Source organism: Bos taurus, chromosome 23 (assembly GCF_002263795.3).
Source record: "Bos taurus isolate L1 Dominette 01449 registration number 42190680 breed Hereford chromosome 23, ARS-UCD2.0, whole genome shotgun sequence".
Taxonomy (NCBI): domain Eukaryota; kingdom Metazoa; phylum Chordata; class Mammalia; order Artiodactyla; family Bovidae; genus Bos; species Bos taurus.
Genome location: NC_037350.1, coordinates 45,448,190 through 45,463,718, shown reverse-complemented (window position 1 = coordinate 45,463,718; position 15,529 = coordinate 45,448,190). Strand labels below are relative to the sequence as shown.

The 15,529-nt window shown below is 43.3% G+C and overlaps 1 protein-coding gene and 1 long non-coding RNA gene across 3 annotated transcripts in view; one reads left to right on the top strand and one right to left on the bottom strand.

Annotated features, from left to right (window-relative positions):
* Positions 1-13,825, top strand: part of GCNT2 (glucosaminyl (N-acetyl) transferase 2, I-branching enzyme (I blood group)) — a 95,321-nt gene extending 81,496 nt beyond the window's left edge. For both annotated transcript variants that reach the window (NM_001435141.1, NM_001435142.1), the window contains 2 exon segments: positions 4,358-4,450; positions 11,102-13,825. In NM_001435141.1, coding sequence (NP_001422070.1) covers positions 4,358-4,450; positions 11,102-11,292 — 284 coding nt within the window. In that variant the 3' untranslated portion in view covers positions 11,293-13,825.
* LOC132343657 (uncharacterized) lies at positions 3,618-9,899 on the bottom strand. The gene is made up of 2 exons (XR_009492594.1): positions 6,048-9,899; positions 3,618-5,857 (listed from the first exon to the last, which is right to left on the bottom strand). It is a non-coding gene; the product is annotated as an uncharacterized lncRNA (long non-coding RNA).
* Positions 13,826-15,529: the final 1,704 nt, after the last annotated feature.

Genomic DNA, 15,529 nt, shown 5'->3' with positions numbered 1-15,529 from the left:
GAACTGAACTGAACTGAAACTAGAAAATAGCAGACAAGTGTATTGCTACAACACTAAATATTTTGTGAAACTTTTGTGTGGGTGAGAGAGAGAGAGACAGTGAAATTGTTTTCCAGTGGCTTGCAGCCTAAAGGGTTGAAAACCTCTGATCTTATCTACCTACTTCACTTGAAAAGTAATTCTGGGGCCATTGCGTGATGGCCAAGAATACACAGCTAGTTCTGGGGTAAGAATTTTTTCGCAGCTCCCTAGGCCAGTATCTGTTCCACTGGGGGGTTCAACCTAAGGTCAGTCTCTGGGGGAAAAATCGGAAAGAGACGTAGAGATGTCTTTAGGGTAGTAAAAGGGGAAACTGGCTGTTGGCACAAGTAACAGGATCAGTAGCTTTGGGGTCTCCAAATATTTTTAAAAAATTATTAATTAAGTAATTTTAGTTTTTGGTTGCACCGGGTGTTTGTCGCTGCGCATGGGCTTTTTCTCTAGTTGCGGCGAGCAGGGACTACTTTCTGTTGCGATGTGCGGGCTTCTCATTGCGGTGGCTTCTGATTGCGGTGGCTTCCCTTGTTGCAGAGCACGGGCTCTAGGCCGGAGGGGTGGGGGGTGGGGGGCTTCAGTAGTCGAGGCTCTCGGGCTCTGAAGTTTCCTTTGAATCCAAGGTTCCACATCCATGGATTCAACCAACCTCCTATTGCCTAGGATTGTTGTATCTACTATTGAAAAAAATCTGCCTAGGAAAGGACCCTTGCAGTTCAAACCCATGCTTTTCAAGGGTCAATTGTATTCCCTGCAGAGGGAACAAAGATGTAAGTATCAAGATTCTTTCATGAGAGCAGAATTTGAGTGAGAAGAGCAGAGTGAGAAGCTCCCCTGAAACTGGATGAAGGCTGAGGGGGTGACTTCTGGAGGGGAGGAAATGAAGCTGGGTTCCTGGCCGTGTTGCTTGTAGCCCAAGCTTGACTGTGCGCAGGGATCCTCCTGGGGTCTTGTGAAGATGCTCATTCTGGTGCAGGAGGTCTGGGTGGGGCCCGAGATACTGCATAAAGAGTCAGTTTGTGATGTTCAATATTAATTAATGAGAATGAAAGAGGAAGAGAAATATTTTGTCCTTTTAAAAATTCAATCCTTTAAAGGAGGGCCAGCGACTTTTCGTCAAGACAATGTTTTATTCACATCTTTCTGCTGTAATTATTTAATTGAAAGAGACATAAAAATCATACATCAGCTGACCTTGCTGACATGAGTAAATATACCAGATTACCTATTTGCTTTCCAGACTGCCTCTACCCACTGCTCAACTTAACCAAGGCGAGTTTTATTCTAAATTATTCTAAAATTTGTTCTGGGACTTACCAGGTGGTTCAATGGTTAAGATACTGTGCTTCCAATGCAGGGGGCGCGGGTTCAATCCCTGATCAGGGAACTAAGATCCCACGTGCCTTGGCGTGCAGCCAAAACAAAAGTAATTTTTAAAAATGTGTGCTAAGAATAAAAGAAGCCTCTTTTCTTATAGGCAAAGACTAAAGTAACTTTTAAAGTATTAAATGCAAACTAAAATAATAGGAAGACATATTACTTAATAAAGAGTTTTTATTGAGTACTTAACATTTACAAACAACGTTTTTAAGTTTGGCAGCAAGGAAAGAAGAATCTCTGATAGAGAGCCCGTAGGGGTGAAGACTCATGCTATTTACAGAAAAGACTGAAAAATTTAATTTTAGCTGGAAGACCTTAGTACAGTTCTTAATTTAAATCCTCATATAATTATTATGTGACATCAGAGCAAAAGAGCAGAGCTTTTTTTTTAACTGCCTGAAAATGCACATGTTTTCATCAGTTTTTAAAAAATATTTTATTTCTTTATTTATTTGACTGCTCCAGGTCTTAGCCATGGGAATCTTTTTAGTTTCACCAAACTCCTAGTTGTGGCACGTGGGATCTAGTTCCCTGGCCAGGGATCGAACTCGGCTCCCCCTGCACTGGGAACAGGGAGTATTAGCCACCGGATCACCAGGGAAGATCCTTATCAGTGTTTTTAAAGAGGAAAAAATTTTATGTGCCTAAATCAATTAAACTTCTCAACATATTGATCTTGTCCAGTTTTTAAATTAAAAATATCCATGATCTTGTCCAATTTTTTAATTAAAAATATCCATCATCTTGGGTAATTTGGTTCTCATTAGTTTGTGTATTCGTTTTCTATTTGCCATTGTCATAGTTGATCACCGACTTAGGGGTTTAAATGATGTACTTGGCTCCTCTTATAGTTCTGTGGGTCAGAAGTCTGACATTGTCTCACCAGACCAAAGTCAAGGTGTTGGCTGCGCTATGCTCCTCTCTGTAGGGCTGGATTGGATCCCTCTCCTTGCCTTTTCCAGTTTCTACAGGCCACCCACATACCCTAGCCCCTTCCTCCTCCTCACCTTGTACCACTCCAGCCAGCTCTCCACCTCCCTCTTCCACTGTTAAAGGCCCTTGTATTTACAATGGCCTTGGATAAATTGGGATAATCTCCCTAGCTGAAGGTCAGTTGATAAGCAACCTTAATTCCCCTTTGCCATAGCATATTGTCAGGTTCCAGGGATTAGGATGCAGACTTGTTTGAGGATATGTTGGGGGCAGGGGCATTATTCCTACTACCAGATCTTTTAAGAAAAGACGTTTTGCAATTCGAGTACAAATGTCATTTGCATGGTATTCACATTGCATTTCTCACTGATGAGAATCGCTAGAGCTCTTATAACACAAAGGAGCCCTCATTTAGTTGCAGTTACATTGATTCCCATATTCAGTACTCCTTTTCCAGTAATGGAATCTCTGTCACTTATTAGCATTAAGGATGACATAGAGTGGCCAGTTTCCTGAGCTTTTACTGTAAGATAGATGTTATCCGGAAAGTCCTAAAAATTTTGGATAATGGTACTATTTACAATAGCCAAGACATGGAAGCAACCTACATGTGCATTGACAGAGGAATGGATAAACAAGTTGTGGCAAATATATGCAGTAGAATATTCAGTTCAGTTCAGTTCAGTCGCTCAGTCGTGTCCGACTCTGCGACCCCATGAATCGCAGCACGCCAGGCCTCCCTGTCCATCACAATCTCCCAGAGTTCACTCAAACTCACGTCCATCAAGTCGGTGATGCCATCCAGCCATCTCATCCTCTGTCGTCCCCTTCTCCTCCTGCCCCCAATCCCTCCCAGCATCAGAGTCTTTTCCAATGAGTCAACTCTTCGCCTGAGGTGGCCAAAGTACTGGAGTTTCAGCTTTAGCATCATTCCTTCCAAAGAAATCCCAGGGCTGATCTCCTTCAGATTGGACTGGTTGGATCTCCTTGCAGTCCAAGGGATTCTCAAGAGTCTTCTCCAAGACCACAGTTCAAAAGCATCAGTTCTTCGGCGCTCAGCTTTCTTCACAGTCCAACTCTTGCATCCATACATGACTACTGGAAAAACCATAGCCTTGACTAGACGGACCTTTGTTGGCAAAGTAATGTCTCTGCTTTTCATTATGCTGTCTAGGTTGGTAGATATGGCTACCGTATCTAGTAGAATATTACTAGTAGTAGAATATTACTCAGCCGTAAAAAGGAATGAAATAATGCCACTTGCAGTAACATGGATGGACCTAGAGATTATATTAAGTGGCATACGTTGGGCAGAGAAAGACAAATGCCATATTATATCACTTACATGAGGAACCTAATTTAAAAAATGATACAAATGAACTTATTTACAAAATAGAAACAGACTCGCAGGTCTCAAAATTAAGCTTATGGTTATCAAAGGGTGAAACATGGGGGGAGTGATAAATTGGGAGATTGGGATTAACATATACACACCACTATATATAAAATAGATAACTAATAAGAACCCGAACAACAAGGATCTACTGTATATCACAGGGAACTCTACTCAATATTCTGTGATAATTTATATGGGGAAAGGGTCTGAAAAAAGAAGGGATATATATGTATGTAAACTGATTCACTTTGTTGTACACGAAAAACCAACACAACATTGTAAATTATCTATACACTAATAAGAAGTTTTTAAGTAAATTCAATTAAGATTCAATTGAGATACCAGAAAATTCTCAGCTTTTCCATCTGCACTGTGGTTTCATCCAATGGCATTTCTTGCAGGCTTGTAAGAAATGAAAAATGAAAAAAAAGAAAAATAGACTCTTTTTACAAGGGAAGTCTAGGTTCGTAACTACCAACAGTTCTCACGACAAGCCTTTGGGGATTTGTACCAATGATGAGAAATCTGATGTGAAAGAAACTATACTGAGAAAATGAGCATGCCTTGGAAGCTCAGGCTCTTATTTCTGCTTTTTCTTCTTTATGAACATTGCAGGTGTCCCTGGCTCCATGCCAAATGCATCCTGGGCTGGTGACCTCAGAGCTGTGAAGTGGCTTGACATGGAAGATAAACACGGAGGCTGCCACGGTGAGGCATTCTTTTCAAACTTTGAGGCCACTCTGCTTGTTGGTGTTGGCATGAAAGGAGCTGTGGAATACAGGGGTTCTCACAGACAGACCTGCTGGTTCATTTAGACAGCCTGTGAATTATTAAACAGAGTAACTAGAGGCACAGTCCTTGAAAAGTTAATGTGTTTTTTTTTTAGGTAGTATTCATTTTTTAAAATATTTATTTATTTTTGGCTGCACCGAGTCTTCCTTGCCGTGCGTGGGCTTTCTCTAGTTGCGGTGAGCAGGGGCTATTCTCTAGTTGCGGTGGCTTCTCTTGTGGAGCACAGGCTTTGTTGCCCTGCACCAAGTGGGATCCTGGTTCCCACACCAAGGATCGAACCTGTATCCCCTGCATTGGCAGGCAGATGCTTCACCACTGGACCACCAGGAGAGTCCCAAGTTTAAGATGCTGGAAGGGATTGGGGGCAGGAGGAGAAGGGGACGACAGAGGATGAGATGGCTGGATGGCATCACTGACTCGATGGACCTGGGTCTGGGTGAACTCCGGGAGTTGGTGATGGACAGGGAGGCCTGGCGTGTTGCGATTCATGGGGTCGCGAAGAGTTGGACACGACTGAGCGACTGAACTGAACTGAGCTGAACTGAAAGACATTCTCTGTCCTCTGATTACCTAGGGAGATGTAGAGTTAGGCTCAAATTATAATGGTACTTTCCTCTTGCTAGTTTCTGTTCTCTTCTTCTTCTTCCTTCCTCTTTCTGTCCCTTTTGAGGGTGCAGCAGTTAGGAGGAGCAAGTGGTCAGGATGAGAAGTGATGTCATCTTCTCTCCATGGAGCCCCCTCCCTCACATCAGCCTCTGCTCCCTCCACCAATGGGTTTCCAGGTGGCGTGGAGGTATTTGCTCCGGTATGATGGCAGGTGACAGCAACAAGAGAGATTGCCCCTCTCAATGCATAAGAACTAGAAGACAAGTAGCTGTGAAGAAGACTTTTCATCAGTCTTGGTGTATATACCATTAAGACTCTGGCCTGGTACATGGCAGGCGTGCGTATTTGTTGACGAGAGCGAGCATAACAAAGTACCACAGACTGAGTGGTTTAAACCACCAACATTTCTTCGCTTACAGTCCTGGGTGCTGGAAGTCGGAGGCTCGAAGTGGCAGTAGCTTTGACTTTTCCTGGGGCCTCTCCCCTTGGCTTGCAGACAGCCATCTTTGCCCCGTGTGCTCACGTGACCTACCCTCTGCGTGTGTCTGTGTCCTAATCGCTTCTTATAAGGACCCCAGTCCTACTGGATCAGGGCCATCCATTAGACCTCATTTAACTCAGTTATCTCTTTAAGGGCCCTACATCTAACACAGTTCCATCCTGACGTGCTGGAGGTTAGGACTTCGACATGTGAATTTGGGGGAAATACAATGCAGTCTGTAAAAGAAGGCCGTAAATATATATTCAGTGAATGAGTGATGAAGCGAACAGTTGAGTGAGTGAATAGGAAGGTTTGCCCTGTAAAGTTTGGCCTCCTCCCCCCCGCCATTCAATTTATAGCTTCATTTATTAGTCCTTTTATTCTACACCTAACATTTCAGACAATAAATAATAATAATATTTTCACCTAGTAGTGTCCGACTTTCTGTGACTCTGTGGAATGTAGCCTGCCAGGCTCTTCTGTCCATGGAATTCTCCAGGCAAGAACACTGGAGTAGGTTGCTATTTCCTTCTCTATGAAGAAGAGAAATGGCAACATTTCAGATCAAAACTCCAGATTGCTGCGTCTCGCCAGCTCTCCATCACGCTCATGCTCCTCCCCAGGCGTGTCTCTTGAGGTCCTCCCCCCATTATAGAGGCCAGCATCCTTGTGTCCCTGCACAGTCTTTCTGCAAGTATATTCATGTCTTTACCTTAATTGGCCCACGTTTTCCCCAGAGGACAGCTCATTGCCACCTGCCTGCATAGCCTGCCCTCCTAGTGGGGAGAGGAAAATGGAGAGGTGGGTATTGTGCACTTTGATCTCCTGGGTCTTCCTTAGAAAATGGACCATCTCCATCAGTGAGGGTCCCAGTATTTGGGATAAGCTGTCTTCTCCACATCCTTCTGTAACCCCTATCACTTGGCCTCTAGGGCCACTACGGTCATCTTCCAATCTGCTTCTCCTCCTCTTCTCTGGCTGTAGCACTTGAAGACGTCAACATCTACAGCATGGACCCATGTGATGAGATTACTTTGCAGCCAAGCCCTCCCCCGCCCACCCCGCTCCCTGCAGAGGTTCGTGTCCATTGTGTATCAGCCACGTGCACTCCCCGCCCAAGTAGAGACATACCTTCAGTCTCCCTGACATCGCCTGTATCCAGGACCTGCCTCAGTAGAGAAGGTATAGACTCGTCAGATTTGCCTTTTTGTAAGGACTTTTGGGCTCCCCAGGTTGCTCAGTGATAAACAATCTTCCTGCCAATGCTGGAGACGCAAGTTCCATCCCTGGGTCAGGAAGATCCCTTGGAGAAGGAAATGGCAAACCTGCTCCAGTATTTCTGCCTGGGAAATCCCACGGACAGAGGAGACTGATGGGTTAGCAACTAAACAACAACAACATGTCATGATGACATGACAGGTGGGGCCGTGAAAGTAGCCTCTAGCCAGGAACTGCATAGGGTTCAAAGTTTGGGTAGCCCAGCCTGCCCTCTTCAAACAAATGGCTCAGTTTTTTCTACTCTTATTACCCGTTATGCCATTTGAAAGCCTTAAACTGTTAGCATTTAAAATATTTGTCCCCAAACCACTATACAGAGAAAAGAAAAAGGCACAGTCTGGACAGAGGAGGTAGAAATTTATGTCAACCCAGCAAGTCAGTAATACCATCTGGATCTTGTCCCCTTGGCTGTATTAGTTCCAAACCTGTGCGTGTAGCCACTTTCAAGCCTTGTTAGCATTTAGAATCACAGAGTACCATTCTAGACCTGTGGTCTTGAATGTGGAGCTCCCATCTCTGATTCCAATCTCTTCGTCTTCCTTCACCAACTTATATGCTATATATTTTACTGTCTTTCTTCCCCAGAACAGAATAGAAGACCCAGCAATGCTGGGGTTTTTGACCGGTTTGTTCATTCCCATAACCCCACATCTAAAATATGATGTTGTCATGTTAGATGTGTTTGCTTTTTTAAAATTGGGACTTCCAGAGATTCAGCTTTCTGGCTCCCTCCTCCTACGGGTTCTTTATGAGGACCTCTTGTCTAGCCTGTGTACTGTGTCAGCTTTTCATGCTGTTCTCTCAAACATTTTAGGTTCCCTTGGCATTTTTTTTATTTTATATATATATATATATATTTTTTTTTTTATCCCTTGGCATTTAATCCTAGGAGGCTGGTTCCTACGCATAATCATTACTGTCATCTGCTTTTTGCCATTCCCTAGGCAGAACACTGCTGAAGAATGCTCCAGAACTGTCCTAAACTCACCCACCATCTCCCTTCAGCTGTTCCCTCTGGCTTCCCGCTTGTTCTTTTATTTACGTCATTATTGTCCTGGTACTCTTCATGGTATACACATTTTCAGCTTTTTGGCTCACCTTTAAACTCCTAATCTTGTGCTGAAACAGCCTCTCTACTCTCCAAAGGTGATCATTTCAACTTTGGGAAGAACTTTGAAGACACTTGATTAAAATCACCTTATCAGTTCCTTTATCAGGTCATCCCTTTCCTCCATCTTAGAGCATTTTGGGGTTTTTTTTGGGTGGGGGCGGCTGCATTGTGTCTTAATTGCAGAATCTTCATTGTGGAATTCGGGATCTGGTATGTGGGATCTTATTTCCCTGACCTGGGATCGAACTCACGTCCCCTGCATTGGGAGGTGGATTCTTAACCACTGGACCACCAGGGAAGTCCCCATCATAGGGCATTTGGGACCCTTTCTCACATTGTTGCTTCCTGTTTCAAGAAGAAAAGTGACCCATCCTCCCAACCAAGGTCCCCATCGGGCCTCAGTTATGTGTGGGTCCATCTCAGTTATGCCGTCGCTCTCTTGCATTCTGAGTGACTCTGTCTCTGCTGGTTCTTTTCCTTCTCTCTGCCAAGATGTATTTTCTGCCTCTGTCCTCAAGACCAAGCTGTCTAGGCTCTCTCTACACGACCCAGCCCTAAATCTTCTCTCCTGTTCACTTTCATTTCTTAAGCATGGGTGTGCTGTTTGTGTACCAAGTTCTTCTCACCTACCACCAGGTTATTCTTTAACATCCCCCGAACTCTGGCTTCTTTCTCCAGTGATTTTCACTGTCTCCTGTCTCTCTTCCCAGCCACATTGAGTTAATTATCAAGTCCCATCGGTCCTTCTGTACTCTGTCTCTAATAGCTTTCCTTTCCCACTCATGGCAACCATTAACTTCAAACAAACTCTCTGGTTTACACGATTACTACAGTCTCTTGATTGGTTCTTAATGTACCTTGCAAAGCTCTGCGAAATTAATCTTGCTGAAATCTATTTCATCATTTGATTCTTCTATTAAATTTCTCCAACCCTTTCAAAAAAAAGGTATAAAAATGGCCCAAACCTTTCATCTATTTTAAGACAGTCAACCATAGTAGTTCTACCATATGCCAAACAAATCTGGAAAGAGTGCAAACTTCTTACAGCTTCCTTGTTTTGAACCTGTTCCCCAGCAAACTCTTTTTTGTAGCAGAAAATTCCCCTCTCTGCATTTTTCCACCTGAAGCTTTCCCATCCATCTTGAGATGCTTCCCAATTCTACCCACCTGTGAACTCTCCACTCATCCTTCTCTACACTTTTCATTCAATAACTATTAATTTAACATCTGATATTTACCAGGCACTGTTCCAAATGTGGCTTACTCAATGGCTTGGCAGTAAAGAATCCACCTACAACTCGGGAGACATGGGTTTGATCCCTGGGTTGGGAAGATCCCATGGAAAAGGAAATGGCAATCCATTCCAGTATTCTTGCCTGGAAAATCCCATGCACAGAGGAGCCTGGCGGGCTACAGTCCAAGAGGTTGCAAAAAGTCGGACTTGACTGAGCACTCGCACTTGTTGTAGATTTAGGGGACACAGAAGTAAACACAGTGGTCTCAAATTTCAACTCCTGAGCTTATATTCTAGTCTGGGGAGAAAAACAACAAAGAAACATGTGTGTTGGTAATGAGTACCAAAAGGAAAATGAATCAGGGAAGAAGGAAAGGAGGTCAGAAATGGCCTCACTGAGAGGATGGCCTTGAAGTAGATTCCTGAGTGGTGCCAGAGGGAGCCTTGAGGATGTATGGTGGAAGGGCGTGGTCCGGGGGAGGAAGGGCAAACACGGATGCTTGGGTTGCTCAGGACCAGCGAGGGGGCCAGTGTGACTGATGTGAAGATTATTAAGGGTTATAACTGAATGAGTAAGTGGTGAGAGGTGAGTCCGGGTGAGGAGGGCCAGACTCTGAGGAGTCCTGAACGCCATTGCTAGGATTTTGGCTTTTTCTCCAAATGAGACAAGAAGCCATCAGAGGGTTTTGAGCAACAGACACATCTTCAGCGCTTACGTTTAAAACAGCCACTCTGGCTGCTGTGCTGGGAATATGCTAACAGGCAAAAACGGAATTGCCGAGCCTATCTGCAGGGAAGGAATGCAGACTCAGACATAGAGACTGGACTTATGGAAACGGGGGGAAGGAGAGAGTGGGACAAACGGAGAACGTAGCTGGCTCTGTGATGACCTGGAGAGGTGGGGCTGGGGCGGGCTCAGGAGGGAGGTGATACATGTACAGTTATGGCTAATTTGCCTTGTCGTGTGGCAGAAACCAATACAACATTGTAAAGCAGTTTTCCCCAATTAAAAGTAAATTTTTTAAAATAAATGGAGGCACTGGGAACCAGTCAGACAGGAAGATGGAGGCAGCTTGACTAGGATGGAGGTATCGGAGGGGGTGAAATGTGGTCAAATTGCATTAATATTTTGAAGGTTGAGCTGACAAGGTTGCTGCCAGATTGGATGTGGGGTGTGGAAGGAAGGGGGAAAAGGGCCGAGTGTACTGAAGAGTAGGCTTGCCCTGGATTACGATAGAGAAGACTTGGAGAGGATTAGGAGTTCATAGGTGACACGCGGGTGATGTTTATTCCCCATTTAAGAGGAGAGATAGGGCCTTCCCTGGTGGTCCAGTGGTTAGGACTCCAAGCTTCCAATGCCGGAGACTCAAGTTCGATCCCTGCTTGGGGAACTGGGATCCTGCATGCTTTGCAGCGAGGCCAAAAGTTCCTAATTTAAAAAAAAACACACAAAAAGCCTCATACATAATAAAGTAGGCTCTTGGATAGCCCAGGGAAGAGACCCAACCAACTCAGCCCACAAAGACCCCTCCCATCTGTCTACGTATAGGACGTCTCATCTGTGAAACCCAAAGTTCATAATGCGTGAATTGCCTTGTGATCCCTATTGTGTTTTTCCTTTGGACTACTTAACTCTCATTTTCTGTAAGTACATATTTGTATCTTTGTCTCCTCATAGAAAGTTTAACTTCCTTGTGGGCTGGGCTGACGCAATCCTACTTCATCGGAATCCCCTAGCGCTTGGCACAGTCCTAGCCCTGCAGCAGTCAGTTGGACAACCTACTGTTCTGCAAGCTCACCCCTGTTGACATGGAAACAAGCCTATTTTGACTGTTTTCTTGTTCTCTCCTATTACAGGCCACTATGTCCATGACATTTGTATCTATGGCAATGGAGACTTAAAGTGGTTGATTAATTCGTCAAGCCTCTTTGCAAACAAGTTTGAGCTCACTGCATACCCCCTCACTGTGGAATGCCTGGAACTGAGGCTTCGAGAAAGAACCCTGAATCAGAGTGAAATTGCAATACAGCCCAGCTGGCATTTCTGATCTACAGCCACTCACAGTCTAAAGGGAAATTGCCTCTGGGAAGGAGAGCCTTTCTTTGGGAGAAAAACTTTGCCTGGGTTATATGAACAGTCTCAGGGCCAAGGTTATAGCTTCAGGACCTGACTACATAATTACACGTCAAAATGTCCGCTAGACACTGTGAAATGTGCTGTCAGGATGCTTGCATGGTGATACTGGTTCTTAGGCCACTCTGGCAGTTTCTTGAGGTTCACCGCTCTTTCAGGCTCATGTCCCGATCTGTGATAAATTGAACTGTTTTCAGATCTTTGCATCAGACCCTCATCGTATATAAATGTTCGCATGAAAAGGAGAATGGTAGATAATACTATTTAGGGAAATAAGAATCAAGTTGCTTTGAAGAAGGAATCTTTTATCACAGATCTGTAGCCTCACACGAATGGACTCCCCTGCTCTTTGCTCAGCTGCACGTCGGCATAGAAACTGCTTTCAGGTGACTCTCCAGTCTCCTTTAGAACTTGACCTGCTAGAACTGAGAACTTGGTCTTGTTCCTGAGTTTCAACAGTAACATTTTCAAGTTTCCTGTGCCTACAGGTTGTTTTTTTTTTACATTCTTTACATTCTGTATAGAATGTAAAGTTATTCACAGGAGACCAAATTTAAGACAGCCGTCACTGCCTGCTACTTCAGTAAAAGATTCTCAGGTAGTTCGCTTCTTGAATATTTGTCAGTGTCCTCTGACCCCTCGTCCATCATTTTCCATTGAGAACATGGAAAAGTTCTTGAAGAATGAAGATATTTCAAGAGGGGAAGTGCTATTGCATGGGTATAGCCTCAAGCCTTGACTATTTCAGGATAAATCACTTCCCTTTTTTGCCTGCACCCCCACCAAAGTGGGGCTTTCCCAATGGCTCAGTGGTAAAGAATCTGCCTGTGATGCAGAAGACACAGGAGATCTGGATTCAATCCCTGGGTCGAGAAGATCCCATAGAGAAGGAAATGGCTACCCACTTCAGTATTCTTGCCTGGGAAATCCCATGGACAGAGAAGCCTGGTGGGCTACCATCCTGGGGTCACAAAGAGTAGGACGTGACTGAAGTGACTAAGCATGCACACACCACCGAAGTGATCTTACCTGCAAAATGGAGACCAAATTCTATCCCATGAACCTTTAAGGAGTCCACAGTGTTCTCTGGGTAACTTTGCAGTGCCTGTGGGGTCTTAGGAGTGCCTGGATTTTTAAAAGCTTTCAATTGTGGGAGAGCCTCTTTGTCACTTATCCTTTATCCCATTCATCCATCCAATCCATAAGTATTTCTTGGGTGTCTACTATACACCAGACACGTGCAGAGATAAGAAGTGAGAAGCTTTTTCACTCTGAAAATCTTGGCAATAATGCCAAGATTGGAAAGAGAATCTCTAGAACTCCAGAGAATCTCACAAAGTGTATTATCCGCCCCCGGCTCCGGCCACCCCATGAGGCATGTGGAACTCCCCTGACCGGGGATCAAGCCCTCGGACCCTGCAGTAGAAGTGCGGACTCCTAACCACTAGACCACCAGGGAGTGGCTGTAGTGGTGGGCTTATGGATTGTCATATCAGGCCCAAGATATCACCAATTTCAAAGTGAGGTCTAAATCAGAATATTCTGAAGAGAGAAGGGAGGCTGGAGACAGAGGCCACAGCTGATTGTTTTCTAGGCAACCTGCTTTCTCTTTGACCTCTCAGGGCATTCAGATCTCACAGTGCTCTTGCAAACTCGCACAATTACCCCATCTTGCAGATGAAGTGACTGAGGCTTAGAGAGGTTGTTAGTAAGCATGAGAAAACAAGTGCTCTGAGAATCAGGCTTCTCTTACTGGTCTCCTTAGTTCATTTCCTAAGGTGGAGCATCTCGAGAGGGTGAAGTGAAGCCATACTTAGCATCCCAGAACGGTTTCAGTGTTCACACTGAGAAAACGTCCTGTCACGTCCAAAAAATGTGAAGTCTCCTTTTGTACTCCATCCAGTTCCTTGGTATTTATTTATTCTAATGAAAAACAGCAACTACGACTAATGATACATTTAATCCACGCAATGTTACTTTTTCTGCAGTTGTGCCTGTTGAATGTTAATCATATTTAACTTAAGGAAGCCCTTAATCATATTTAATGACCTTGAATTTAATGACTTTTAATGATTTTGAAGTAAAATCTGTCCTTTTTCCTGTTGCCGAGAGAGATGGAAGTGCACTGGGTGACGAAAAGTCAAGGGGTAGGGAACACACCCGGAGCTAAAGGCAGAATTTAAAATCACCTTTTTTTTTAAACTTATATCACACCACTTGAGGAGCTTTACACTGGATCTTCCTCTTGCAGAAGAAGAAATCTTTTGGAATAGAAGATGTTTACATGTCTGTTGGTCATTTCTTCTGTGTCTCAAATACTTTAATGTTGGGAGAGTTTAATGTTTGAACTAGTGGGTTTCTGCAGGCCCATGGAGATGCCCTGAAAATTTTGTTTTCGATGATGTTCCATGTTGTTTTCTTGGAAATAAATTAATATATTGTTTTCCACACTGGGGACTGTTGTATGGCTTTATTTGATCCGTATTTAACAAGCCCATCTTCCCAGCATTGTCTTTCTTAGAAAATTTTATCTGGCTGCGCAGGTCTTAGATGCAGCAGGTGGGATCTTTTGTTGTGGCTCCGGGCTCAGTAGCTGTGGCGCATGGGCTCAGCCGCACCAGGGTACCTGGGATCTTAGTTCCTCAGCCAGGGAATCGAACCCGCAGCCCCAGGCACTGCAAGGCAGATTCCTAAGCACTAGACCACCAGGGATGTCCCCCTCCTAGCATTTTCTAAAAATACACAAATAAATTCATTCATGCAAACATATACCTGTCTAAAAATGCCCAGCCCACTGAAAAATAATGAAGCTTTCCCTGTGAGGAGTATCGGAGAGGATAACTGGAAATGATAGAGACAATGGAAGGTCAGTTTCATTTCAATCGGGAATTTAAATTCAAAATCTGAGAGGCAGGAAGAAGTTATCTCCTATACGTGCCTCCGTTATTTATTTTTTAAAAATCAAGGTACAATTTAGGAAAAAGACATGTTGATATTGTAATTATTCAACTGTCAAATGCCAAAGTTTTTGAGCAGTCTTTCAGTGCTAAGTTTGGGTAAATGAATATTTCCTCTACTAGACACATGGAAAATGATAGAAATACTAAGGAAAATAACTCGTCTAAACAATATCTGATGCACCATTTTTTAATGCATAATATTTTAAAACTAAAGTACAAAATATTTCAAACTACAAAAACAAAACTATGTGCTCATAAAAAATATTTTGTAGTTTGAAAAATATTTAAAACTACAAAAACAAAAATATGTGCTGTATATCATAGAAAATATATAAATCAACTATAAAAATTAAATATATAAGTATATTTTCTAAATAAATATTTCCTAAATATAGAAAATACATAAACGCCAAAATAAATAAAAATATTTTCTAAAAATAGAAAATATACAAATCAATTCCAATCCTTTGGCCACCTGATGTGAAGAGCCAACTCATTGGAAAAGACCCTAATGCTGGAAAAGACAGGGCAGGAGGAGAAGGGGCGAAGGGGAATGAGATGGTTGGATGGCATCATCGACCCAATGGACATGAGTTTGAGCAAGCTCTGGGAGATGGTGAAGGACAGGGAGGCCTGGTGTGCTGCAGTCCACGGGGTCGCAAAGAGTCGGACATGACTGAGCAATGAAAACAAATCAACTATGCTTCAATAAAAAATTTTAAACACGATTTAAATCAAGTTAATAAGTTAAAAAATAGAATACGGGAGAATATAGGATGAAAAAATGAATTAATACAGAAGGATATGGGATAAAAAGTGAACTCCTTTCTCCAGAGGTGATCAGTCTGGTGTCAGTGTCCTTTCAGTACGGCAATATACACTCAGATATCCTAGGGCAGTGCTGTCCAAAAGAATCTGCCGTGATGGGAACATTCTACATCTGCACTGTCCGAGATACTGACACTCGTCCTAGCTATTGGGCACTTGAAATGTGGCCAGTTTGACTGAGGAAATGTTACTTATTTTATGTGACCAGTGGCTGTTGTACTGCACAGTTCTATAGCTACACAACCATTATGTACCTGTGCTTATTATACAGCAGAAATACAAGGACACACAGACTAGCTTTTTTTTTTTTTTAAGTGTTGCTTATATAGATACATAATAGAATTATAGCTTTTTGTAACTTGC